Source organism: Triturus cristatus, chromosome 3_2 (assembly GCF_964204655.1).
Source record: "Triturus cristatus chromosome 3_2, aTriCri1.1, whole genome shotgun sequence".
Classification (NCBI taxonomy): domain Eukaryota; kingdom Metazoa; phylum Chordata; class Amphibia; order Caudata; family Salamandridae; genus Triturus; species Triturus cristatus.
In genome coordinates this window covers 750,191,282-750,204,374 of record NC_140584.1, presented here as the reverse complement: position 1 = coordinate 750,204,374, position 13,093 = coordinate 750,191,282, and the positions used below count along the sequence as shown (strand labels likewise).

The window sequence follows — 13,093 nt, the reverse complement described above, 5'->3', positions numbered from 1 at the left end:
GATAGATTTTAAAATAATTTCTCTGCCCTAAATATTTAAAACCATAATTTTGATGTGTACATTTTCATCTTAATTAGGGTAACCCTGGATCGGATGGTTTACCTGGACGTGATGGGTCTCCTGGTGCCAAGGTATACAGAAAGAAAGCTCTTTTACAATATCATCTTTGGCACTTGTTCTGTTTGAAAGATCACTAAATCAAAGTAAACATTGTTTCTAATACATTTTGGTGTTCTCAGGGTGACCGTGGTGAAAATGGTTCTCCAGGTGCACCTGGTTCTCCTGGACATCCCGGAGCGCCTGGTCCCGTTGGCCCAGCTGGAAAGTCAGGCGAGAGAGGAGAAAGTGTAAGTCTAGAAAATATAAAGTAATTTCGTTAGACTTCATTGTGTTCTTTTGAAAATGGATTTCAGAGCTGCTGAATTATTCCAAGGAACCCTAAACTAGAATATGCATTCTCAGACTATTCAGAAATCCCCAAATTAGTGAATTTCACATTGTTTATATTTTTGAAAGATAGAGGCACCAATTGTCTGAAAATCAATAATTTAACTATTCTTCTTTTTAAAAACAAATTAACCAGGTGTCTGAAAATATTCTTGTTATATCCATTCGAACTGTGTAGACATAAAAGCAAACAGTTAGCACATGTTTTGTGACCAAATGCTGCTTCTTCAGAATTTGATTAATACTCCATATATATCAGGGATTAACAAATTCATAGCTTTTTATAAGAGAATGTAACTGTTGGTATTTTGCCTGAAATATAAAATATCCAAGCATATTCTTCCTTTTTAATAGAGGATGAATGGTGATGCACTAAAGATATTGTTTACAAGTTATGTAAGCAGATAGATCTAATATCTAGGTCTATTCTTTTTTTTTATTATATAAGAGATTGAAAAGCCTTATCTCCAATATTTCTACAAAACATTTGATAAAATATACTTTCTGACCCACTATATATCTACAAGAGTAAATATACTAAAAGATGGGTGAACACAGTTAGCAGATAGAAGAATATTGTGGTGTAAAGGCAGCCAATATAAATCAAAACTAGCATGAGGTGATCAACCATTTATGGGCTGGTCAACTGGCAACGAGTGTGCTCTTTGGAGGTGTTAAAGAAGATGGCTGCAAATCAAAAAGAATACAATTTCTGGCAGCCAAATCAGGAAGGAACCAAAGCATGGACTGCAGTCAAAATGTGAAAGTAAATATTCAAGCCAATATCTAAATTCTTCACCAAGAGACTGATATTGAGAGTGTTACTCTTGACCTGAAGTAAAGGAAATTGATGAAAAATATGTGAAAATTCATTGTCAGTATGAGTTTTAAGAAGCAAGAAAGCATCAGCTGTACAGAGGAAGTCAGATAGCACATATCCTCTAAAGTTGTTAGCTGAAGATATAATAAAACATCATCATGCATTGGTGGATTCAGATGTCCCTGTCCTTTTTGTCAGGGAATGTGATATAATTTCACTGCAAGGTCAGCAAAGTACAGCCACTCTTTGGGATTTGTCAAAATAAATCTTACATCATGTGCTATGGTTGACAAAATCCCCTTACTTGAACCCACAGAAAATGTAATAAAAATGTGGATTTCGGAAATGTTAATTATATATGTTTGTGAGAGCCAGTGGTGTGCTGTTCCCACCAGTACAGAACAAGTGCAGCACTAATCATCTGCTGATGGTGCTGTGCACGGGAAAGCAAAGGAAGCCAACATGGAACAAACCAGCATTCAGGACCCACTTTTCATGTAATTTTCATTTAACCAATTTTCTAAACAAATGTGTGCACTCTACCAACCATTAAAAATACACATCTTTAGCATTTTCACTGAAAATCATAGACAACTCTAGTATTATCATTTTATGTTAAAAAAAGGAATTGGGTATGGTGACAAAGCATTTGCCTACTATTATAGTCTGGCATCTGCCCATTCACAAATCAGTGTACTTTAACAGAGGTTTCCAAAACAGGAATTAGAGACAGCAGATGGAACAGGATTTATTTTATTGACTTCCAGAGGAGTCATCCTACAGACCTAACACAATTCTAACATATAAAGTTACTCTTAAGATTTATATTTACACCTCTGTAATAACAGAAATACTTTATGCCACTATCCATTTCCTGACAATTATATCCTTAGAGTTTCATTTTATGATGATTTTAACTTTGGCGATATTTTGCCATATACCTAAGCCAATGACTATAATCTATGTTTGGCAAGTCTAGATATACAACAGAAGATTCTCATTCTTAATTCCATTTGTTACTTTCTATCCACAGGGACCTGGTGGTCCATCTGGCCCTGCTGGTCCTGCTGGTGCTCGTGGTGCTCCCGTAAGTATCACCCTCAAGGTCTGAGCCACATATTGTATTACAGTACATTGTGTCTGCTATTTTGAAATGTGTTTGCCTTTGGCAGGGTGTGCAAGGTGCGCGTGGTGATAAAGGTGAAGCTGGAGAACGTGGCACAAATGGTATCAAAGGCCATCGTGGAATGCCCGGTACCCCAGGTTCTCCAGGTCCTCCCGTAAGTAATGGCAAGCTTTAATTATTTATTATTATCATAGCCTGACTAAAACTAAGGATTTTAAGAAAAATAGACTTGAAGCTCAATTATCGTCTGTTATAATTTTGGGTACTTACAGTTAAAAGCTATAATAATGTCAATTTTGAATATTTGTAAAATTAGATATTCAAAATATGTATTACTATTGATAAATATCTATCTCTATAATCACACACACACACACACACATATATATATTCATCTATATGTCTATATATATGTGTGCGTGTGTATATATATATATATATATATATATATATATATATATATATATATATATATATATATATATATATATATAATTTAAGAAGATGGTTAACCCCCAATAAATCACATGTTTGCACTTAAACCTATTATGCACACTGGGCCAGATGTATGAAGCCATTTTGGATTTCTTAACAGGCTGAATCACTATTTCGGCCCATTAAGAAATGCTAAATGGCCTTTTCCTATGTACAAAGGCCAAATCGCTGTCGCAATTTGCGATTTCTACTTACTTGAAATTAGAAAACTGTGATCGCACTGAAGGAAATCACAAATAGGTATTGCCTATTTGCGATTCCCAAAGCACATGTACAAAGCAAGATCGCTGGTAACAATGTCCAAATTTTAAAAAATCATTTTGTTAATGTAACATGTAACATGCCCTAGGGCATATGTGCACTTACATGTGCTCTAGGAAATTTGGGGTGTCTGCTGGGAGGCCTTAAGCCCAGAGGTACCCTTGGCTTTGCATATCTTAAATTGCGATTTGCTATTAAGAAATCGCAACTTAGGAAATGCAAACCATTTCCTATTTTGCCCATAGGCAGGAATGCAGTTGCATTTCCTATTTGCACTTCCGTTATAGCGATTCTTACTCTGTAGGAATCGCTAGTAGGGAATGACAAATTTTGTGCATTTCATTTTGCATTTCCTGAATAGGGTTTCCTACTGTGTCGCTATTTAGGAAATGCTAAATTATAATTTCACACATCTGGCCCACTATCTCTACTTAAACTGTCTCTGATCTATGTCAATGTCTGAAAGAAGAAATTTCTGCTGGGTCTGTGAGGTAATTTACGTCACAAACTAAATTTCTATATTTATCTGGTGAAATATAAAATCCAAGTATGAGCAAAGCATTTTTTTCATATATAATTTTGTGAGGAGGGTGCTAGCATTTCTGCCCAATTGCTGGCAAACCTACCTTTTAGGGTCAGTTAATTTTTTTATTGTTCGAAAAATTAAAATCATTAAAATAAAATCAAATACAATTTATGAGAAGTAATCATTGGCAAGGAACCTATAAATGCAGACACTTCTCTATATTCTGTATTTGGGCTTTTAGTTTTTAGATTCCACTTCAAGAATATGAAGTGGAATATTTATGTTGTTTTGCTTATTTTATTCATATTTACATTGCAAACCTATTGTTAAAATATTGTTGCTTTATTTCAAAACATTGCCTTGCATGTTCCTTCACACACATATTGTCTGTTCAGGCTACTTCGAAAGTCAACATCCTCTTCAAGACTTACCTTTCTAAAAGGAATGTTTGGCTAGGAAAGTAGTGTACCATATTAGAGCTTAAGTTGACTCATTCTTCATATGATGTATTATGCTACGTGAATTGGCTTGTTTTTCTTAAAATAAGTCCAACTTCATTCAGATAAGTTCATGTTACATCAGTCTATAATGTTAATGCTTGAAAGCTCTTCACACATGCTTGCAAACCAGCCATCACCTCACAACATTCAGATGCAGCAGGTTGGAGGAGAATCAAGATTCATTTGTATTTAAGTTGAATATGCTTTATAAGTTGCATATGTATCTTAAAAAGGCCTTTGATACATATGTGTTGGCCTGGCAGCATTGTTCCTTATGACCTAAACTATTTGTTTATGTATTTTGCATTCTTTTCCTTTGCAGGGACCTTCTGGCCATCAAGGTGCCAATGGAAGTCCAGGAACGGCTGGTCCCAGGGTGAGTGCAGCAGCATCAATGTATAGTAACGGGGTAAAGTTAAAAGCGTATGCTGTACTTGGAAAAAGAAGTATATTTACTTTGCACAAGCTATGTTTTTAAGAACTCAAGTCATAGAACATCAAGAGTCATGGGGTCACAATAAGCATGTGCACCCGCTTTCTCTGCCATTGGGGCAGTTTGATGTTGAAGAAGGGGCCACAGACACTTGCACAGCTCCTTTTGTGACACACAGCCCCTGGCTCTGCATATGTGCCAGCTCTATTTCAAGGAGACATTCCTTAATTTGCCGTGGTATCATGCAAATGAGCAAACACTTTGCCTCTGCCCCTAACACTGTATTACAGACACAGGTGCAGAGGCATATGAGCTGTTGTGGTGGTGGGGTATCACTGAATGTTCCCCATTGCAGGGGTACACACTCAGTGTGTCCTCAGTGGCTGCACAATGAAAGGGAGAATAGAGGTCCCATGGACAGCCCTGAGACCTCCCTGTCGATGAATGGAGTCTCTCACTGTACCTACTTGCAAAGGAATCTCTGCACCTCCCCCCTTTACATGTGGCCCACGTTGCCACCTGCACATTGTAATGTGCTGTTCTCAGTGCCAGAGCACATTTGAGCCTCCAGTTGAAACAGTGCATTTGTTGTGAATCGGCACACTGGCCTAAACTGTGGCTAATGCAACGACTCAAGTGTCCACCACATTGTAGAATGGGTCAATGACGTGAATCCAAAATATGGCCTCAGGATGTCAAGGTCTGTTAAACAATTGTCCTACAATGCTGATTTCTTTCCAATGCTGATTTGTGAATCTGCACTGAAAATAATAGGACTTGATCTTTGTGTGATTTATATCAAAGTTCCATCTGTTAAGTCTATATGATGATTTATTTGATTATTATAAAATTAGGATGTACATGCTTCTCAGAACTGACCAAACTGCGATCTTGCAGAAAATCAACAATTGGAAATAAACATGTAAAAATTTCTCAATTTGTAGCACTAACAGGGCAATATTAATTCACGTTCTGTTTGATTTGAGGATTTTATTGCCTTTAGATAGCATTTGAAAAACTTGACATTTTCATATGATTTCTCCGTTGTTATTACAGTAGTTTGAGAAATGTTATATTTCTGTGAATTATATGTAAGAAAATCTTAAATTAATGTTTATAAATGATGAGCCTCTTTGTGAAATGCCATTGATTAAGTTTGATTGATTTTCAATGTCTGTGAAATTTCATACAAATTATGAATAGGTTTTAAGGTATTTAAGCAAAAATGTCCATAGGAGCATGAATATTCAGTTCAATGTATAGCTGATCAAGTGACTCCTTAAATTGCGGTTTCTTTACAACTTTTCTTGTGATAGGGCCCTCCTGGAACTGCTGGTCCCCCAGGCAAAGATGGTCATGGCGGTTACCCAGGTCCAATTGGTCCTCCAGGTCCTCGTGGCAGCAGAGGTGAAAATGGCCCAGAGGTTAGTCGAAAAATGCATTGCAAGCGCTTACGATAAAACATTTGTGGCCAAACATGCATTTATTGTAAGTTTATAATGCTCAGTGGGGTAATATATGTCTTTAAAGACATGACACTTGTTTTTCTTTAAATGTGTCCTACTTGCTTGAACTCCCCTTTGAGAGGGCCGTGTTGTCTACGAGGGTGAGCATGTCAAGTCCTACTCCCTGTAAAATTACTCTATGATAGAGATAATTGACTCTGTATCGTGGCACCATGCCCACCACTACCTTGGGGATATGGAAGCCCTACTTCTAGCAAATGCTCACAATGTCATACATAGATAATCACTCGAGGACGATAATATGCATTCTAGGACAATCTAATGCAGATGGGAGTGGCACCTAGGTTGGGATTAATATGTGTGCTTCATCAAGGTAAAGGGAAATGGCAATTTCAGAATTAACTATAATTTCAGGCTTCTTCTCTTAAATTCAGAGTTTATATATACGGGTGATCCTTGGAAATTCCATAGATAATGAGCAGTGGCTGTTAAACAAACTAAATTAGAGCAATAGATAATGGCTAACTATTACTTTACACTTCCCTGCATTCTGTGATAAATATTTCCCCCAATGTGGGGAACGATAGTGGTCTTAATGGCTTAATGATGCCGCGAATTTCAGAAGTCTCCACAATATTGGTTCTGTGTACTCTCTTTTTTTGAAAATGTGTTGGTTTTATGTATACTCTTTATAGCACACATGTAACCAAACTTTTTCCAGTGATTTGCTTCATACACAGAAGTGGTGCAAGTGCATGCTCTAATGTATGACTTCTGGTGCTTTTGTGGTCTGCCACATCACATTAGAAGGAGGACCAAACGTGGACCACTCATAACTTCCCACTGCAAAAGTGTGATTCAAAGTATGTCAAGACTCACATGGGTCCCACTAGTAGACCACCACTTGCATCAGCTATGACATATGTTGCATTATACGTTTCAGCAAGAAGTCCGCGTAAACAAACAATCACTCTTCAGGTGTTAGCTCCATATCCTACCTCGTCCATCCCAGCTTTACATAAGATGTGACTGCTTTTCAAGTTATCTTAAAGAACCTATGGTCCAAATCCATTGCTCAACTTGTGCTGGGAACCATCCTATCTGAGTCTGTTGGTTTAAATACAAGATGAATCACTTGTGGATGCTTACATTTTAGGGTTCTTCTGGACCAGCTGGTCCCCCAGGACAACCTGGTCCTCCAGGTGCACCTGGTCCTTGTTGTGATGGTGGTGCTGGGCAGCTGGGAGCATTTGGTGGTGAAAAAGGACCCGGGCAAGCTCCCTGGTATGGTGACCAGCCAGCAGATCAGAGAGTCAGCGCTGATGAAATCATGTCCTCCCTGAAAACCATTAACAGCCAGATCGAAAACATAATCAGCCCTGATGGGTCACGGAAGAACCCAGCCCGCAACTGCAGAGACCTGAAGTTCTGCCACCCTCAATTAGAAAGTGGTAAAGTGTTGCATAGTACCATACTTGTATAATTCACTCATGATTTTGCTAAATTAGGTACAAAATGGTAATGATGCTATAGAACAAACCATGCTAATCTAGGGACATTTTATTATTTTTATGAATTCAATGAAACACTGACCCAATGCAAGTAACACCATTATTTTCATAAAAGTAAAAAACAAATTCCATATTTGATGTCTCTACTTAGTGACCCAAGTTTTCCCATATTCCAGGCAATAGAACAAAAAATGAGGTTTGCATTGTTTCCTTCTGAATTAAGATGTTATTATTCTCATTTCTATGTCCCTAGGTCATTACTGGATTGATCCGAACCAAGGATGCAAAATGGATGCCATCAAAGTATTTTGCAACATGGAAACTGGAGAGACCTGTGTAAATGCTAACCCAAGCACTGTTCATAAAAAGAGGTGGTGGGCTAGCACAACAAATGACAAGAAACACATTTGGTTTGGAGAGTCTATGGATGGTGGCTTCCAGGTATGGATTAAAAATCCAGATTTTGAGGTTGTGATATGTGTAATTCAAAGAGTAGTCCAAAGATTTTTCCACATGATAATGTGCAGCACTATTTAAATATGTGTATTTATTAAAACCAGTTCTAAATACAGGTGTTGAAGTATTTCCCATTAAAGACACGCTACTTCAGGGTTTAGCTGCTAGTAATGTATTTCAACCAAAATTACATTTATTCATGACCTTGTAATTCAGAAAAAGGCAAGATTCCTATTGATTTTCTAGGACAAGCCCCACATGATCTACTATTTTGCCCATATTACCTTCAATTTTTTATATGTTCTGCTACAAAAGAGCACACAATTGTGATGTCTGCAGACAAGATGTGCTGTGTCTGAACCAGTTTTGCACTCCACCCACATGCAAATATATAACATTGATCTGATGTGGGACCAGTACCCCATCGCACAGTTAATGCTCCAGTTGACACAATTCTAATTTCACAGATGGTGTGGGCCAGTGCATCCCTATGTCCTAGAGGCCTAACTCTCGAAGAGACTGACCTGTGCATCTATTTAATAGTTACCTAACTTATCCTTTACTTATCATATGAATCGCATCTATGAAACACACTTTAAACTATGTAGATCAAATTCACAAAACGCTTTTCTTAAGAATCGGATATCTAATCAACTATTGGAGCAGCTGTCTGAGTTTATAGTGATTTATAAAGGATCCCAGAAGACCTCCATGAAATCTACATCAGTCCTAAGTATCCTGGAGCAGTACAAGTCACAACATTGATAAATGGAGAATGTTTGCCAGCAGTAGCACATAAAATAATTTATTAATAATCCAAGTGTAAAATATTTTTCCTTTTGAAAAAACACATCCCGTATGTTATGTGAATATTGAGGGTATTCCCTCCACAATCCCATTTTGACAAGTCCAAATTTACATGTATTTCCAAAATGGAACCTATGTGCAAGTGGTGTATGAATTACCCAAAGCTATGGTTTCCATGTGTTCATCTGCGTTTGCAAAGTGCCCTCCCCAAGCATGTCCACAATCAGGCTCTTAGCGCAAATTTGTGATGCAGCAATCCCCTCAAAAGAGGGGACTTGCCGCAATATTAGCTATACTTTGCATGCATAAAATTCCACAATTTCTGATTTGGTCTTTGTAAAATGCTGTTTTTACACATTTGTTTTCAGGTGTATAGAATCTTCTGTAGTCAAGTTCCACATGATTTACTCAAGCAATTCTCCGATTCAGTTTTATAACTAAAAGCCTCATCATGAGTGCCAGAGATTTGGTCTTGTTAAGTATTGCTGCCCTAACAGCCACTGATTCTGGCATCTTCAGGGGGCTCAGTTACTGGGAATTTCAATGTGAACCTTGTGGTTCCTCTGATCATTAGAATGATAATTTAGCAGGGGAATGGATTAACGTCCTAGGTCCCCTGTAAGTCTTCATTCATCTTTGGAGTTTCACTGCGAGATTCTGGCTTATTTCAGCAGATGGAGTTCCTGGATGAAACTTGCTGGGTCCGCGGACCTTGCGATTCTGATAGGACAACCCCATCAGAGTTCCCCCAATATTCGTAATGGAGCCTTCAGTATCCTTCATGAAATTTGCCAATGATACATTGCTTATCCTCATGAGCCATCAGCTATACATGTCTAAAGTCTAACTGATAACAGTGCATATACTTAGATAAGGGTAAAGAACCACAAACGACATAGTGATGTGTAGCAGAGAAGCTTTTCTAGTCTGCATGCAACTTAAGTAGTGTTTTGCTGCCAAATAATGATGATCAATTGCAAGTATCAATGTAGTGTATTTAGCATGAAATATTGCATAGTTCTACATTTCCAAATGAATCCTTTTCTTCTTTACCCCATATTAAAAAGAAAACTATCACATCTGAAAAGTGTTGATAAACTGCAGCCATTTCTGAAATCAATGAAAACAACTCCTACACATGTCAAATACACCCACCCTGATTGTGCTAGACCTTGGGAACTGTTAGCACTATTTACTGCTATGTGATTGGTCTTAGCCAAGAACAACCTTAAGTCTCTAAGTGGATATTGTGTACAAAACTAAGGCTTCTATTTTTCCTTTCTTCTACAGTTCAGCTATGGAGATGCCGATCTTCCAGAAGATGTCTCCGAAGTCCAAATTGCATTCCTCCGAATCCTTTCAAGCCGTGCGTCGCAGAATCTCACCTACCATTGCAAGAATAGCATTGCTTACATGGACCAAGAGAACGGGAATGTAAAGAAAGCAGTGAAACTTATGACTTCAATGGAAAGTGAACTGAAGGCTGAAGGCAACAGCAAATTTGCATATTCCGTTCTTGAAGATGGCTGCACTGTAAGTTACTCTCAATCACTCGAATTGTGTACACGTCAAAGAACATGTTTCTTCTTTCATTGAGATTCAACTAGGTGTGTGATATGGCGTGGCCGGCACAGGTAAGTGTGGTGGGGTGGAGTGGCACGGGGGAAGGGTGGGGTGGGGCAAGGGCAGGGTGGGGTAGGGTCGGAGGGAGTCAACAGATGACGGAATCGGTAAAATTAAATAAAACAAATAATAAAACCACTTACCTTGCGCTCACCGCATTGCCGACTTGGCGATTCTGTGAATGTAAGTCAAGTGGTTTTATTTTTGTTTTTGTTTTAAATTTTACCTACTCCATCTCGACTTTCCCCCCAACCTATCCCGCCCCGTCTCACCCCATGACTCTTACCTGTGCCGGCCGTGCCTGTGTGTGAACAACGGCAGCCATATTGTAATGATGCTGATGATGTGGGAGATTATCAAGCACGACTATCACCATTAGTGCTTCTGGCGCTTGACACCTATCCTTCCATCCTTGTATCCATGCCACCCCTGACTCCCGCTCCCAGGGTTGAGGGCTTTAGCCCGCCTGTGCAGTGTTAATCGCCTCCGAATTACTATGAAATGCAACAGTGAACGTGAGGTGGCGTTTGGCACTAGGATGTAGCTAGAATGAGCATACAATTGCTTGGTGTCAAAGCTTTTCCGTAAAACTATTTAAGAAGTATATTCAGAAGTAACAAGTGGGTAGCAAAGCAACAAGCAGCTCAGGATTTAAATTCATGTATCTGCATGATGCTTAAACATGTCGTTGGGTTTTAAACACAACATTTTTAAAACTCATTTAGTAGGAATAGATGACGGGTAAACACACCCAATGTAAAATTGTAGGGCTGTACCTTGTTTTATGGAGTAACCTTTTGTGAGTGACATCGAAGTTTTGCTCCTACTATATGTGCGACCTTATTTTTGTGAACACTGAAGCTTTGCTCTTGCTGTCTGAATGACCTTGTTTTGTGAACACTGAGGCTTTTCTCTTATTGTCTACATGCCACTTGGACCCTGGCTGGAAATCAGCCCTTTTATTGATGCCTACCGACCTAGAATTCTATGACCCATATTATGTGCTAGAGGGTATTTCACATGGGGAGGTGGTAAAGAGATGGTATGTTCCGCTGGTTATGACTCGCCCAGAGGGATGGACATTTCTGAGATCCTGCCTCTCTCATCAGAACTCAGAAAAGAGTCCTGTGTCCCATGAAAATTAGACTTTCATTTGTGTAAGTTTAGTTAGACCTCTCAGGGTTACATGTCCAGCCACTGATAAAGCGAAAAGCCACACTTAGATTAGCCTTTTCCTTATTTAGTGCTGAACGTTCTATGGGAAGACATAGGTGGTCCTTCATGAATTTCAAGACTAGAACTATAGGCATTTTATACCCCATTTGCTTAAAGAATTGTGTAAGAGAATGGGGGCTGTGTGGACCAAATATGGCCTGGCTTAAATACCCCATTTTTATGTTGTCTGCAAATCTTAGATAATTATTGTGTGGTAATAAACTGTATTTTACTGACACATGATTTTGTTTTCATTCTTTACAGAGGCACACCGGAGAATGGGGTAAAACAGTCTTTGAGTACAGAACGCGCAAGACAATGCGGTTGCCCATTGTGGACATTGCACCCTTGGACATTGGCGGCCCCGAGCAAGAATTTGGTGTGGACGTTGGCCCAGTTTGCTTCTTGTAAATGAAAGACACTGCTTTACCTTAAACCATAGCCTATGTTTCACATCACATCCATTCCCCCTGTATTTTCTTTTGTGATTGTCATCGTGCGACTCATCAACTGTACGCCAGTTATTTATTTCACAACAATTTCCAGAACAAAAAATAACTAGGTGTTTGAGGCTATTTTTTGAGGTATTTTGCTACAACACAAAATACAATACAAAGTCTTTTACTCTATTTTTTTACCAATAGTTTTTTTCACAAAATGCCCCCGGTGGTGCTAAATAAATCACGTTGAATGTTCTCCTCTTTAAAAAAAAAAAAAGCACTGATGAGCCCCAACGTCAAACTTGGCCCATCTTTCCTAACCAGGATGAAGCTCACAAGTCAAGCAAGAATGGTGTTGTTGAATCTACCTCATCGTGGACAGAAACTGGGCTAAGTTTGATGGCTCACTCGAAACACTATGAAAGAGAAAATTGCATTATGCAACAAATTTGTGTAAGTACAAAATGTGTCCGTCCAAATCTCAACTACATACAGCAGAATGTGGGAACCGAACACCCAAATGTCCTTTTATTCATGGATTTTAATTCCATAATTGTTGGTGCTTCCGTACTTCTCTGTTGCTGAGACCACTACAATAGGGAAGCGTACAAGAAAGAACACGATGGTGCTAATTGCTGATGTATTTCCACTTTCTGAAACTGCGATGCAGGGGTATTGACGTGTAGTAAAGTAAAGGATTACCAGCGCTTGTCCACAAGTTTCTAGTCAGGTTGTTTCTGACGCTTCATCTGTCTGTGGTCTGTCTGTCTCCACTCACTTCACAGATGTCAGTGTAACGCCCAGTTGGGGTGCCTTTTGTCACAATCCTGGGCTCCCAGCGTGGAAGGCTGTCCATCTGTGTGAGCTTCCTGTCTGGTTGTTGATTCATTTCAGACGGAAATGCATAATAAATGTTTTTATTAAAAAAGCAGTGCCCAGTTCTTTAATGGTGGTGTTCAGCTGCATG

At 38.8% G+C, this 13,093-nt stretch overlaps 1 protein-coding gene across 1 annotated transcript in view; it reads left to right on the top strand.

The window, feature by feature from the left end:
* The window catches only part of COL3A1 (collagen type III alpha 1 chain), a 102,062-nt gene extending 89,218 nt beyond the window's left edge, over positions 1-12,844 (top strand). Inside the window, exons 42-51 of the mRNA XM_085648824.1 lie at positions 78-131; positions 240-347; positions 2,301-2,354; positions 2,440-2,547; positions 4,498-4,551; positions 5,925-6,032; positions 7,231-7,525; positions 7,839-8,026; positions 10,139-10,381; positions 11,951-12,844. Of these exons, the coding sequence (XP_085504950.1) occupies positions 78-131; positions 240-347; positions 2,301-2,354; positions 2,440-2,547; positions 4,498-4,551; positions 5,925-6,032; positions 7,231-7,525; positions 7,839-8,026; positions 10,139-10,381; positions 11,951-12,097 (1,359 nt within the window). The 3' untranslated portion in view covers positions 12,098-12,844. The remainder of the gene's footprint in view (positions 1-77; positions 132-239; positions 348-2,300; positions 2,355-2,439; positions 2,548-4,497; positions 4,552-5,924; positions 6,033-7,230; positions 7,526-7,838; positions 8,027-10,138; positions 10,382-11,950) is intronic.
* Positions 12,845-13,093: the final 249 nt, after the last annotated feature.